Source organism: Symphalangus syndactylus, chromosome 11, assembly GCF_028878055.3.
Source record: "Symphalangus syndactylus isolate Jambi chromosome 11, NHGRI_mSymSyn1-v2.1_pri, whole genome shotgun sequence".
Lineage (NCBI taxonomy): Eukaryota > Metazoa > Chordata > Mammalia > Primates > Hylobatidae > Symphalangus > Symphalangus syndactylus.
This window is the reverse complement of record NC_072433.2, coordinates 38,067,866-38,082,105: the sequence shown is the minus strand read 5'-3', so window position 1 is coordinate 38,082,105 and position 14,240 is coordinate 38,067,866. Positions and strand designations below refer to the sequence as shown.

The following is a 14,240-nucleotide window of genomic DNA, read 5'->3' as shown; positions in this document are numbered from 1 at the left end:
TGCAGGAAACTTTGGCCTTGGGGTGGAGCTCAGAGGGGAGAGGTGCACTCCCCATGGGCATAAGTGGGGGGATACCTATACCCCAACTTTTACAGGTATCCAATACCCCTAAACCCAGAGAGTCTTTTCTGTCTCTATTCCGATTGCATAGGTGCATGGTGGTATCTTTCTCTCCATGAGTTAACGTCTCCTTTTTCTGTTCTAAAACTAGTTCTCATCATTCTGTTTGCCTTCTAGTGTCCAAAATGCTGTCATCTCTTCTTTCACAATTTGTCTATGTGGTTTTGTAGCTTTAAAAACTTTATTTCCTTGTTTTTTTCAGGATAATTGGAGGAGGTTAATAAAAAATTTTGGATCCCTCTTCTTTCGCAGGAAGTGGTGAACCATTTTTCCTTTACACAAACATTTAAAAACAATTTTTTCTAGCTTTTTGAGAGCTACATTGCATTTCATTGTATAATACTCAGTAAATTATTTAACTATCTACTATTGTTAGCAATTCAAATGATTTCCTATTTTGTACTGTTGTCAACTTCCCTGAGGTTGATACGTATATCTTTGGGCTCGTTCAGAATTATTCCTAGAGAATAGTGCTTTAAAATAAAGGTTTTATCATTATTTAGGTATGGCAGGGCCAACAGATCAGATGTCAGCCATTGAAAAAACAATTGCGGCTGGGCATGGTGGCTCACGCCTGTAATCCCAGCACTTTGGGAGGCCAAGGTGGATGGATTACCTGAGGTCAGGAGTTCGAGACCAGCCTGACCAACATGGAGAAACCCTGTCTCTACTAAAAATACAAAAAAATGAGCTGGGTATGGTGGTGGGCGCCTATAATCCCAGCTACTCAGGAGGCTGAGGAAGGAGAATCACTTGAACCTGGGAGACGGAGGTTGCAGTGAGCCAAGATCATGGCATTGCACTTCAGCCTGGGCAACAGAGCGTCACTCTGTCAAAGAAAGAAAGAAAGAAAGAAAGAAAGAAAGAAAGAAAGAAAGAAAGAAAGAAAGAAAGAAAGAAAGAAAGAAAGAAAGAAAGAAAGAAAGAGAAAGAAAGGGAAAGAAAAAGAAAGAAAAGAGAGAGAAAGAAAGAGAGAGAGAAAGAAAGAAGAAAGAAAGAAAGAAAAAAAGAAAGAAAGAAAGAAAGAAAGAAAGAAAGAAAGAAAGAAAGAAAGAAAGAAGGAAAGAAAGAGAATACGTAGCTTGTTACTCACAGATCCCAAGACAAGGGGGCACTCCATGCCATGGGAGCAGGACGCTGCACAGACAACGCTGGAATCCATCAGAAGGTGGTGGTGACGGGGATGTGGCAAGAGGTGTTCCTGTGGTTTCCATGGGAAGGAAGTGGTGAGGCAGGGTGAGCAGGTTTAGGATTGGTTCATTTGAACAATTTCAGGGGGTTCTGCGGCATCAGGGCTCTTCCATCTGGTACCTAGCCCTGGGGTGATTAGGGTGTGAGGCTATTAGTCTAGAGTGGGAGAGCCCCACAAAGGAGGTGGTTGGGGATGTGGGCTCTGGATCGGTGAGTTTGTATATGAAAGGCACACTAAGAGACAAGTGGCTTATATCTCTAGCAATTGGCTAACCCTGGAAGGCGCAGTCCCTCTAGGAGCAAAGCCCTGCATCTCAAAGTATCAGAATGGAGAAAATAAGGAACATGGTTAATAAAAAATAGCTGAGGCAAAAAGGGTGCATTTTTGAAATGTTAGGATAGATTTTGCCAAATTGCCCCCAAGAAAGCTTGAACTAATTGATCTCTCACATCAGTGGTGAAAGTTCCTGGTTTTCTATAGTGTTGCCACTAGGCATTACCACCAAAAGAGTAATGGTAAAACTCCTTGCAAATTCAGTAAATGACATTTGGATATCTGGTTTGAATTTGCGTGTCTTGGTGTGTGTGCTATTGATCTGGGAAAATGGTATTTTGTCGATGTGAAGACCCCTTGGAGCCTGATTGGTGGGATGGAGGGGACTGTGGACTGTACCCACCCCGATGTGCTCCTGGCCTCCATAGAAGGACAGCTACGTGGGAAGTTTCAGAGGGACTACAGCTTTCCCACCCCAGCTGTGAACCAGCCCAGGAAGGAGTCTAGATATTTTGTCCCTTGCATGATCTTCTAAAGTGAGAACACAGGGCCAGCATCAGTAGTAGCTCCTGGGATCTGGGCAGAACTTTGTGCAGTCCAGCTTTTTGGAGAAGCTTATGTCATTTATGCTTGCTGAGTCCTGTGTAAGCCCCAAAGCCAAGCTTTCACAAGCTAGGACTTAGGCAACTTTGAAAAGGAGGAGTTTATCTTCTACCCTCCTGAAGAGTATGTAAGAGGTTCCCCCTGAGAGTAACCACTGGTCCCTCCAGATGGCTTGGCTGCTTCTGCCAGGCTATACTTTCAGAAATGCTCTTCATCGTGCAATTCCCGGGATTAAAGCCTTTCAGCATCTCCTCATTGCCCCAGGATGAAGTCTGTTCTCCTTGGCTTGGCATTGAAGCTCTCTGTCCTCCATTCACCCTTCTAGTCCAACTGGCCTCCCCAAGAAGCCCCTGAATCTGCCTTGTTCCAATGCTAATTTCTTCTCTGCCTCTCCAAATTTTGCCCATCTCTCAATACCCGGTACCATCAAGAGTCATCACAGCTTTGGGCATTAACATATAGGAATATTGATAGATCTCAGGGCAAGAAAACACACAGAACATGCATCTATATGGAGGCCACTCTATTCACCTGGATGCTTATAATGTAATCTGTAGTTTGAGTTCACAGGGTTCTTTCCAGATTATAATTCAATCTTCACTTTTCTGTATCTAAATTTTTACATGACTTTCTGAATCATCTTTTTCCCAATTTTATTCTTAACAGGCTAAAGGAAGGCTTAATAGAGTAGCCCTAATGAATAGGATCTGGGTTTATAATCAGGCTTTTGTGATTTGAATCAAAGAAATGCAAAAACTTAGTGTTTATCAGAGCGTGGTGCACTTATTCCCGGAGTTATGCAAGATCATTTTCGAGGGCGCCCAAACTAGAAACCACTTATAGAATGGTTGTTTATTTATTTTGCTGTGTATTAGGGAAAAAAACCCTTACTATCAAGTCCATGGTTTAATGGATATTACCTGTGAGAAAGATTGTTGGCAGTCTGTTAAAATCTGTCCCACCTTCCTTGGTACACAGCCAGATTACATTTTCCAGCCTTGGTTGCAATTAGATTGATCATGTGACTAAGTTCTCACCAATGTCCTCTGAGTGGGAGTGAAGAGTGCCACAGCCAGGCCTGGCCCATACAAATGCTCCATGGTCACACTTCTGCTCCTGCCTCTTCCAGGTGACAGTGAATTGACCTATGGCAACTTTAGAAACCATGAGTGAAGGAAGGCAAAGCCATCATAGCCTAGATCAAGACTGAGTAAACTACAGCCTGAGGGCCAAATCTGGCCTACCGTCTTTTTAAAAATAAAGTTCTATTGAAGCACAGCCATGCCCATCTGCATAGGTATTGTTTATGGGCCGCCTTACTACCACAGCAGTTGCCACAGACAGCCCATGGCCTGCAAAGCCCAAAGTACTTACTATCTCGCCCTTTACAGAGAAAGTTTGCCGATACCCTAATTTCCATCTCTGAATGACCATATGGAGGACAGCCACCTTGTTGACCTGAAAAACGCTCTAGTCCTTTACCTAAGCGAAAAATAAGCTTTTGAAATTCTGGGCTTATTTGCTACCATAGTTTACCCTACTCTCACTAATAATTCTTCCTCAGCAGTTACAGGGTGATTGACTGATGAATGTACATGGCCCGATCATCAGTTGTTTGAGCCATTGAGGTATACTAGTTATGTCCATGGGAATTGCTGGGTCATATGGAAACTCTTTGTTGAACTTTTGAGGAGCTGCCTACACCACACAACAGTTTATAACCTTTCACAACACATCCTGTGTTCATTGTTAATAAATAGCTGTGCACATCACTATTTTGAGTGAATACATCGTATTTCCTTAGCCAGCTGTACCAGACTGTGTTTAGTGAATTCTCTATTGTTGGACATTTAATGATGCCATGAAAGAGGCTTTGAGTGACTTGTGTCCCCAGCAGCTTGTAAATGACAACTTTCCAGGTGTGCCCAGAACACTCTGTATCCCCCCTATTTGGTGATTTCACATTGCCTTGACATCACCCCTACTGCTCCTCCACCCCATCTGTCTTGTCTACAATGGTGAGCCCCTTGAGAAGCTGAACCATGTCTCCAATTGGCCTTTGTATCCATTATACATGGCCAGGTGCCAGGCATTTTGATAAATGTTCACAGAATGGATGGGCACATGAATGGATGGATAATTAAAACCAGGAGCTATTGAGAGATGGAATCATTTTTACATTCTGTCCAAAAATTCCTGCTTTGAAAGGTAGTGATTTACCTGAGATAGGTGGTGTGTGACAGAAGGCTGGGCTAGTTGACAGGATATTGTGAAGCTAATTCAGGCAGCAGAAAGGGGACTGGATAAAATTTAAGTTCACTTCCAAACTTGAGAACCTGAAATGCTATGAAACACAAGCCCTGGGAGCTGAGATGTGTGTGAAGTTACCTAGCTGAGCTGTGGGGCTGTAAGTGGCTCTAAAATTTTTAAACTTTTTCTGGGGATCTCAGACCAAAGTCTCTCTTTGCCTAAAAGCATCTAACTGCTGGTGCAGGCCTTTGGGGGCCTTCCCAGTGCACTGAGGTTAGAGTCCTGCAAGGGAGAAACCCTTATGCAAAAAGTAATTGGGCGAGTTTATTAGCTCTCTGTAATTTGAGAGTATAGACCAGACTGCTTTGATGAAACAGGCCAAGGGACTTTTACTGAGGTGTCCAAGGATAGAAGAGGAAAGGCAGGTCAGGCAGGCTGAGAACTGGCGAGTTGGGACTGTGGGTGGGCGTCGCCCAGGGAGATCTGGAGAAAGGGAGGGCTTTTCTGAAATTTCACGATTAGAGCATTAGGCAATTGGCAGCGCAGGGCGGTAGCTCGGTGGGGGGCTGAGCTCCTGGCTGGACAGCGCAGTTGCTCTGAGCGGCAAGAAGACTTTGCAGGCCCTGAGAGCTGTGGTCCTTCCAGGATGCGGCTCCGTGCTCTTGTCCTGAGCACTCTCGCCGCTTCCACGGCTTGGGGTGAGTCCTTCTGAAATAAAAATATGCCGGACACTTTTTGAAATCCTTGTTCTGGGCCGAGGTGGGTGCAGCATCAACCTATGATGCCTAGAAAGGCCAAGACACAACAGGTCCGGCTCCGCGCGGTGCGCGCCCTCGGTACTAGGACTTGGACTTGGAGCAGCTGAGCCCGGCCAGCCTGGCCCGCGCGGAGACTCAGGGAGGGTGAACATCCTGAGATCGCCCTGCCCTGCTCTCCCCCATGCAGGCCGGCAGCCGGCCCATCTCATGCAGCACACACGAGTAATTCAGGCAGCTCAGTTTACCGTCCCCTAATTAGTCCAGTCATGGCTGGACCACGGAGAGCGGCTTGGCAGGATATTAAGAGCATTGAGACTCTGGAGCCAGGTGCCTGGGTTTGAGTTCCCGCTGGGCGCTTCCTGGCTGTGTGTCCTTAGGCAAGGGACTGAGCTTTTCCATGCTTGGGTTACCCCCTCTCTGAAATAGAGGTGGCAGTGCTACTTAGCTCACTGGGCTTTGGTGAGGAGGAAATGGGCAGTTGTTTCTAAAGCACTCTTGGCAGCGCCTGGTATGGGGAAAGCACGAAAAAGGAGTGGATAAATAAAGGCGTTGTTTAAAAACGTAGTGTATGAATAGAAAATTTGAGCTGTGGTCAGGCCACTATATCAAGACCTCCTGCCATTAAAAAGACAGTTTCTTACACAGGTTCTCAATAGGAGGGGGACACCAGTGCACGGGGCACAAGGGGAAGCAGCAGACCATGGGGAGGGGACAGGGCGGATCTGAGGCCAAGGGGCTTTAACTGTGGCTTCCAAGGATAGAAGAGGAAAGGCAGGGCAGGCAGGCTGAGGAATGGCTAGTTGGGATACTTCAGGGGGCTCTGGGGCACAGGGGGTTTCCCAGTTGTCTGGTACCTAGACCTGGCATAATTAGGGCAGGTGGGTAGTGGCCAGGGCATGGCAACCCGATCAAAGAGGCGGTTGGGGTGTGGGCTCCGGGTTGGCTGGACCCGGGGAGGGACAGTTTCTCCAACGTCAACAAGGCCTCAGATGCCAGAGCATCAGAATACAGGAAACAAAACACATGGTACATAGAGGGGCACAGCGAGGGGCCTTGAAATACCCCTGTGCCATTTTATAGACAGAGAAACTGAGACTCACACAGGGAAATGTCCTTGCCCAAAGTCAACCCGAAAATCATGCCTGGGTCTGTCTCTGGGTCCTGAATCCTGACAGCCCAGCCCCATCTGCCTCCTGTCTTCCTTCTGGCGGCCTGACGCTGTGTGAGCTCTGGAACTGTGGGGAAGGACAGAGGAAGACAGGAAGCCTATTTGTAACTGAATGTTCCTTTACCTCTGGTTACTCCTGGCAATGCCATCCATTTCCTTCCTTAGGAAGACCATACAGGCTGCCTCCACTTCCTCAGTTTCCTCTTCTGTAAATTGGGCATGTTGATGCCTACCCAGAAAGGCTTATTTGAAGATTAATTTAAACAAAATGGAATGCATGCCTGGCACATAGTAGGTGCCCACCATGTTCATGCTTCATATAACATCAGTGGCAACCGCTCTTGTTCCCATTCTTGTTTCTGCTTCCCCCCATTCACTCAGTTTTTCACCCTTGGCAATCTGGCTGCCATCCACCTCATCCTGTTGAAGGGAATCCCTGAGCTGAAAAGGACCAGCCCAGTGGTTTCTTCTCTGTCTTGACCCTCCTCCACCTCCCTGAAGTCCTCAGCAATCTTAGCTCACATCTTGTCCTCTTCTCCCTGGGCTTCCAGGATGCTTGGACGTTCTCTCCTTCCCATTCTGATGGATCTATTGGTCTTGGCTGTAGTGGTCTCTGTGTTTGATCTTTGTTTTTTTCCCTTCCCTCTCACACTGGCATCTTCGATGAAGCCATACACATCCATGGTATGTACCCTCACCATCTAGGAGAAGATTCTGCCCTGCTCCCCCACCAGGCTTCCTTCCAGTCTCGAAGTGCGCTCGTCCTATGGCACCATCTTGTCAGGATATCCCACTGACATCTCCACTGAGCGTACGTAAACAGGGACCCAGCATCACAAGCCAGCTCTTTGGTCTTCTTTATCTTCCATGTCCCCAAAACTGGTCAGGGACCAAGTTCATCTTTCTTTTTTTTTTTTGAGATGGAGTCTCACTCTGTCACCCAGACTGGATTGCAGTGGTGCAGTCGGCTCACTCCAACCCCCGCCTCCTGGGCTGAAGCGATTCTCTTGCCTCAGCCTCCCAAGTAGCCAAGATTACAGGCACACACCATCACGCCCGGCTAATTTTTGTATTTTTAGTAGAGACGGGGTTTCTTCATGTTGGCCAGGCTGGTTTCGAACTCCTGACCTCAAGTGATCTGCCCACCTCAGCCTCCCAAAGTGCTGGGATTACAGATGTGAGCCCCTGTGCCCAGTCTCCAAGTCTTACAAAATACCTTTTAGACATCATCATATTTCTTCATAAATATTTTCTTTTTTATTTAAAATTTTAAAATAATTAACGTGGGGGTGGGAAGGATTCCAGGTGAAGACTAGAAATCCCATGCAGTGCAGAAAGCATGGAAATCACCAAGAAAACAGGCCACCTGTAATGCCACCACCCATTGCTATGCTGATAAACATGCTTCCAAGGAAACTCATCTCAATGTTATTTGTAATTAGCAACAACAGAAAAAAACAAATATTCTCAATATGGGGTTGACTGTCAATGAGACATGGATGCTGTTGTGTAACTGGGCTTTGCATACAGAGTTTCCACTGTGATTGGATATTACCCTGTAAGATCAAATCTGAATTGTTCTGTTCTGCTGTGGCCCCACTTTGTATCCAAAGCAGAGCAGCTGGGAGGACAAGAGGCTGGAAATCATTTCCCAGGAGGGAAGCTCAGACAAACTGAGGTCACTGGAGCCAGACAGGACCTCAGGGGTGGGCGGGATGATCAAGTGTCTGAAAGGCCACAGGCCGCAGATCAGATCAGGCCAGTGCGGTCCCATGGCAGGTACTACCAAGACTGATGCAGAGGATGCAGGAAATGAATTTCAGCTCAATGAGGAAGCGTTGTCTGTGCTGCAGGAAGGGAGCAGACCTGCCCAGGGCCACCAGAAGATTGTACCTCAACCTGATCATTTCCCTAATCTGGAACGGTTCCTGCTGCTTGTTTGTCCACTAAAGAAAACTAGAGCGCCTAGCCTGGCATTTTAGGCTTTCCCTGACATGCGCCATCTCATTCCAGGAATATCTTCCACTCCGCTCAGACTCCACCTGGTGCACGTGGGCCATGCCCCCTTCCCCAGGCAGGCTCTGCATTCTGCTGCTCTGAGCCTCAGCACATTCCCTTCTCTCTGCTGTGTACCACTCCCTGCTTCTCATCTCCCCTTATTCAATCCTTCCCTACCACAAGTCCCAGCTCCTCCATGATGCCAGCAATCAGAAGGCCTTGCCCTCTCTTCTAATTCCTGGACTGCCTTATGGGTACCTCTCCCAGGACACAGCCACTTCTTTCCCAGCTATAGGCCCAGGTGTATATGTGACCCTTCCCTACAAGGGTCAGTACTTCTGAAATTACGGTGCACCTCTTGTTCACCTTCTCATCCAGCATGCGGCTCAGTGCCAGGATTCTAATGGATAAATGTTTCCAGAGGCTTCTAAGGGGGAAGCTAAATGTATTGTTCTTTCCTAGTGGCTGTCCTTGCATTTATTTTTCACTGGATGTTTTTATGCCTTCAATTCTAATTTGCTCCTTAAACCAGCTGGATGAGTTAGGAAGGATATTGATCCCTCATCCCTATTGTATATCAAGAGAAACTGAGGCCTAGAGGGTCTAGGTAACTTATTCAAGGTCACACACCTAGAAAGTGGGAAACCCCACCTGAAATCCGGGTCCAGCCTTTTGCCTCTGATGCATCCTGATTTCTTCTCCATGTCCAGCAGGGCATCCGTCCTCGCCACCTGTGGTGGACACCGTGCATGGCAAAGTGTTGGGGAAGTTCGTCAGCTTAGAAGGATTTGCACAGCCTGTGGCCGTTTTCCTGGGAATCCCTTTTGCCAAGCCCCCTCTTGGACCCTTGAGGTTTACTCCACCGCAGCCTGCAGAGCCGTGGAGCTTCGTGAAGAATGCCACCTCGTACCCTCCTATGTAAGCCAGGGGTGGCTGTGGCATGTGTCCGTGGGGATGTTCGCCTCAAAGTGATGCAGAAAGGAGTCAAGGCAGTCCCCCAATGGGCAGATCCTTTGCTCTGGAATCCTTAAGATCATTGTAGATCCTTAAGAACATTCCAGAACTCTCACAGCATTCTGGAGTCCATTATTTAACACATGTTTATTGAGCACCTACTGCTTGCCAGGAATGTTCTGGGTTCAACCAACAGCACTTGCCTGGGAAAGGCAGATGGTAGATAATCTTGGCATGTCAGGGCTTCAAGACTCATGTAGAAATCACTCCTCTCACTTAGGCCTGGCAGATTGGGACCCAGAATGTGAAAGGAATTCACCCAAGGTCACCCCGTAAATGCATGGGAGAGACAAAACTAGACCACAGTTCTCTTGATGTCGTCCCACAAAGATTTTACCACCAAGATATTGCGAGGAATGTCACCTCCCAGCGAGGATCAGTGTATTGGTTGCCTCTCCTCTTTGATGCTGGGAGTCCCGAAGGCTCCAGGAAGGAAAGAGGTGTGAAGCCCTTCTCACTTTCCTTGGTCTTAGGAGACCTTAGTGAGTCCCAGCGCCCCCACCTGAAGCCCCTGATAGCCTCCTACCCACTACAATGTCGTAAGTCTGTAAATATCAAGTCCATTTTCAGGCTTGAACCTCCCAGTCCAAGGCGCTGCCCTAGAAGACACCTGGCTTAGATCTGGCTGAACTTCAGGGATTCTTCTTTCCCCCTCCCCAGGTGCACCCAAGATCCCAAGGCAGGGCAGTTTCTCTCAGAGCTATTGACTAACAGAAAGGAGAACATTCCTCTCAAGGTTTCCGAAGACTGCCTTTACCTCAATATTTACACTCCTGCTGACTTGACCAAGAAAAACAGGCTGCCGGTAAGCCATGGGATCCCCTGGTCAAGGCGTGCCAGTGCCAGTACCCCGGATCTTCTGGGGCAGACCGGAAGGGGGTGAAGGCAGCTTGGGGAGGGAGCTGGACAGGCCAGGATTGTTTCAGGACCCCAGGGCCTCCACAGGAAACACTGGTTTTCCACGCCTCAGTTTCCCCTTGTGACATAGGGACTCTGGGGGAGTTTGCTGTGCATCTTTAACGAACATCTTAATTATTCCAAGTTCCCTCATGCTAATAGAAGGATGAGAATGATTACTTTTAGTTACTAGGTTAAAAATCTGATACCCAGAGTGGTTAAGACATGATTGTCAATAATGTTAGTGGTGGAAGGAACTTAGAGAAAAGCCAACACCCCAACTCTTCCTTTTCAGATAGAGAAACTGAGGCCCAGACAGGGAAGGAGAGGTCACCCAGTAGGATAGTTTTGGCTGAAGTCTTCTGATCTTCAAACCAGTGCTTTTGACACAGAGTAGGGCATTGAGCTCGTATGTGGCCTTTCTCCAGCACACGAACATTCATCTGGGGTAACTTTCATTGTCCGGGTACGGGAGTTGGGAGTGGAGCCTGGGACAATCCCAGAAGCTCTTCCTTTTGCCTTTGGCCAAATAGCTGGGATTTTTTTGTATCTAATTTCCTTCCCTAATTGTGTTGGCAAAGTCTGATGACCCAATGTGTCAGCATTTCCCAAATAAACAAAATGCAGGAGATGGGGCTGCTGCCAGCTGCAGGGTGGGGAGGGTCTCCTGGCAAACAAGGCCACAGCAGGGTGGAAGAGGAAGGGGTGTCACATCCAGCCAGTCTCCCAGGAGCACTATGGCATGGTGCCCAGGAGTAGGGGAGCAGGTCTGCGAACATGGGACTAGAAGTTGGCCCTACATGTGCTTTGTAAGACATAGGAAGTGAGAGAAACGTTTACTCACTCACTCATTCATTCATTCATTCGTTCATTCTTCTATTGGGTACTCAGTGCCCCATATACACAGTTAAACTTGTGGCTTCAGGGAAAGGAGGAACGTGAACCCACTCCACACAGCGCCTGCCTTCAAGGAACTTGCCTTCTGGGCTGTAGAGACATACCCTCCTTTCAGCATGTTATTGTAGGCCAGCCCTAGGGCTCAGCCTTCACACAAAGATGAATGCACACTCAGTCCCTCCCCAGGAGGCAGGCAGGGATTAGAGGTGTGAGAGAAACAAGAGCTCTGGGAACCTGGAGGCAGAGAACCTCCAGAAATGACCACAGGTTCTAGAACTACAAATGCTTAGAAAAGCACTTCATACATAGTTTATGAGTTCTTTTATATTTCATGAATAATATTATTACAATATTATTATTTTAGCCACTCTCACTTCTTCCCCACCATGTGGACTTTTAAAATGCAAGAACCATGCATGAGGAATTGTACCTACTCTTATCCTCGGGTATTGGCAGAGTCCCTGGCACGTAGTATATTCTCAGACAGTGTTAGTCCATTGATTGAAGGCATCCTGAAGAGGATGGGTTTTAGGCTGGGCTCTGCAGGACGGATAGGATTTGGGGATGCAGAGGCATAGAGGAGGCATTTGAGGAAGAGACACCATCACAGGCATGTGTGCTTCTCGAGACAATCATTCATGCACAGATAAGTTTACTTCACCATGAGAGTTAACTGAGATGAAGCTGAGATACAAGGGCTGCCCCAGGGGTACATGGAGGGCATGAACAGTCCAGGCTTGAGGGTGATGGGAGTGAGGGGGAGAAGAGGACATCCTTAGCCTTTGCTATGCCCATGATGATGTTCTCAGTGTGAAGAGCCTTGCGGGGAGGAGGCACTGGAGGCTGGGTAGAAAGGAAGGGGCAGCCAGGGTATGTGCAGTGGGGTGGTGGCTTGGGCCCCAGTTGGGAGAATTTTGGAGGAGAGAGACTGCCTTTTGCAACCTTGCTGGGCTCTGGTGAACTTCGGGTAACATCCTCCTTCAGTTGTGACCAACAGGTAGGTCACCAAACAAGATGCCCTCTGAGTGTTCCCTGGCTGTGTGTCCTGTAACTGGTATGTTGCTTTCCCCCTGCCCAGGTGATGGTGTGGATCCACGGAGGGGGGCTGATGGTGGGCGCGGCATCAACCTATGATGGGCGGGTCCTCGCTGCCCATGAAAACGTGGTGGTGGTGACCATTCAGCACCGCCTGGGCATCTGGGGATTCTTCAGGTAAGAAATTGGACTCTCCTCACTGCACTTTTGGCCCCCAACATGAGGCTGCTAGGATCAGCTCTGGTCATGTCAGCCCTCAGGAGACCTTAACTAGGTTCCTCACTGTAGCATACAAGCACCTTCATAATTGGACACTACCTACCCTCTCACTCTCCAGCCACACTCGTCCACCTGCCTCTGAGCTTTTGCATGTGCTGTTCCCTCTGCTTGGAATGCTTACTCTGCCTAAAGTACTCCTCTTCATCCTGCAAGACCCAGCCCCCAGTTACCTCCACTGAAAGACTCATCTCCTTTTCATCTGTGCTGCTCCCACACATTGCATTTCTCTGTCATGGCAGCTAGCAGGCAGCCCAGCTGTTGAAGGTTGACACATCTGACTTCTCATGGAAAGGAGGGAAGGGGCAGAGTCACAGAGGGAGCTCAGGGCATGTTGTGGATGAAGGAATGGGGTCTGCAGAAGGTGGGGTGTGGGAGCATCTGACCCCTTCCTGGAGGAGTGTTGGGGCCCACTCACCCCATTTTCTGCTTGAAATCTGGCAAGTGCAGGAAGCAAGGATGGAGTCCTCCTCATCAGATCTCCATGGGGACAGGAGTCAGATCTCCTTCAAGGTGCAATTACTATGAATCTTTTCTTAGTGTGGCCATCCCAGCACCCCAATCCCGAGTGAGTGATGCGAGGGCTGTGGGAGGCATTCCACTCACTGATGAGAAGGCCTAGGGAGATGGAGGATGGGTTGTGGTCTATCCATCAACAAGGCATCCCAGGCCAGTCTTGGCTGTATCACCTTCATCCCTTTCAGCCACAGCCTGTGACTCTGCTCCCCATTACAATAAAGCTGCTTCGTGATCTCTCTCCACTTCCTCTCCTCCGTGTGTCTCCTCCACCCATGCCAGTCAGGTTTCTTCCTGAATACGCCACTCGGCTGGTCTCATCACGGTCATCAATGACCTCCCTCTGCTCTCCACTGAACCTCTCAGGACCTCCCAGCAGCAGCAGATGGCCGCTCAGCTTCTGTGACATGCTTCCTTCCCAGCCCCTTTCCTGGTCCCCCCTCCTCCCTGTCCACAGGCCTCTCTTGTCTCCCTCTCCCTCCCTAGTAATTCCCAGTGATCCCAGGGAGCAGCCCAGAGCCCCTGTTTCCAGCCCACCTCACCTTTGAAGCCCACAGGCGTCACTCTCTGCCTCCTCCCTGCCCCTGGCTGTCGAAAGGTCACCCCACTCTTCCCAGGGACAAGCTGAATCCTTGACTCCCACTGCCCCTTCCCAGCAGAGACTCCCTTCTCCTCCCACTGCGCCTCCACTCAGCTGCTGCTACCGCATCCTCCCGGGGGCTCAGGAGAAGGCCTCATGGGCAGCCTGGACTCTCTTTTCTCACAACCCTCTTGGCTCCACCTTCAGAATCCACTACTTCGCACCTTCTCCCTGGCTCCTACCCCAGCCAAAGCTCTCTGTCTCTCACCTTGATTATGATCTTAAGGCTTACTTTCAGATCTCTGCCACTTTTATACTGAGGCTGAGTTGCACAGTACCGAGAGCGATCACTTAACATGTGCACTGAATCATGCGATGCCTCTGCATAAAACCCTGCAGGGGCTTCCCATGTTCCTTACCATGACAGCCAAAGTTCTTACCAGGGCCCCAGGGCTCTCTCTAGCTGCACCTCCTGACTCACACTTTCTTTCACTGGGCCCTAGGGCCTTTGCACTTGCTTTTTCTTCTGCCCGGAATTCCTTTCTTTGGGTATTTGCAAGGCTCATATGCTCGTTGTGCTTGTTTCATGAAGGTCTTTACCTCCAAGACTTCAAATGCCGCTGCCTCCAAAAGGCCTTCCCTGGTTGTGATCTGAAATAGCAC

The 14,240-nt window shown here is 48.7% G+C and overlaps 1 protein-coding gene across 2 annotated transcripts in view; it reads left to right on the top strand.

The window, feature by feature from the left end:
• The first annotated feature begins 5,084 nt into the window (after window positions 1–5,084).
• LOC129493279 (liver carboxylesterase 1-like) overlaps window positions 5,085–14,240 on the top strand; it is a 33,818-nt gene continuing 24,662 nt past the window's right edge. Inside the window, exons 1-4 of one of the 2 annotated variants that reach the window (XM_055299267.2) lie at window positions 5,085–5,136; window positions 9,076–9,280; window positions 10,037–10,181; window positions 12,249–12,382. In XM_055299267.2, coding sequence (XP_055155242.1) covers window positions 5,085–5,136; window positions 9,076–9,280; window positions 10,037–10,181; window positions 12,249–12,382 — 536 coding nt within the window. Of the gene's footprint in view, window positions 5,137–9,072; window positions 9,281–10,036; window positions 10,182–12,248; window positions 12,383–14,240 lie in introns of both variants that reach the window. The other variant, XM_055299266.2, reaches the window with a different exon arrangement.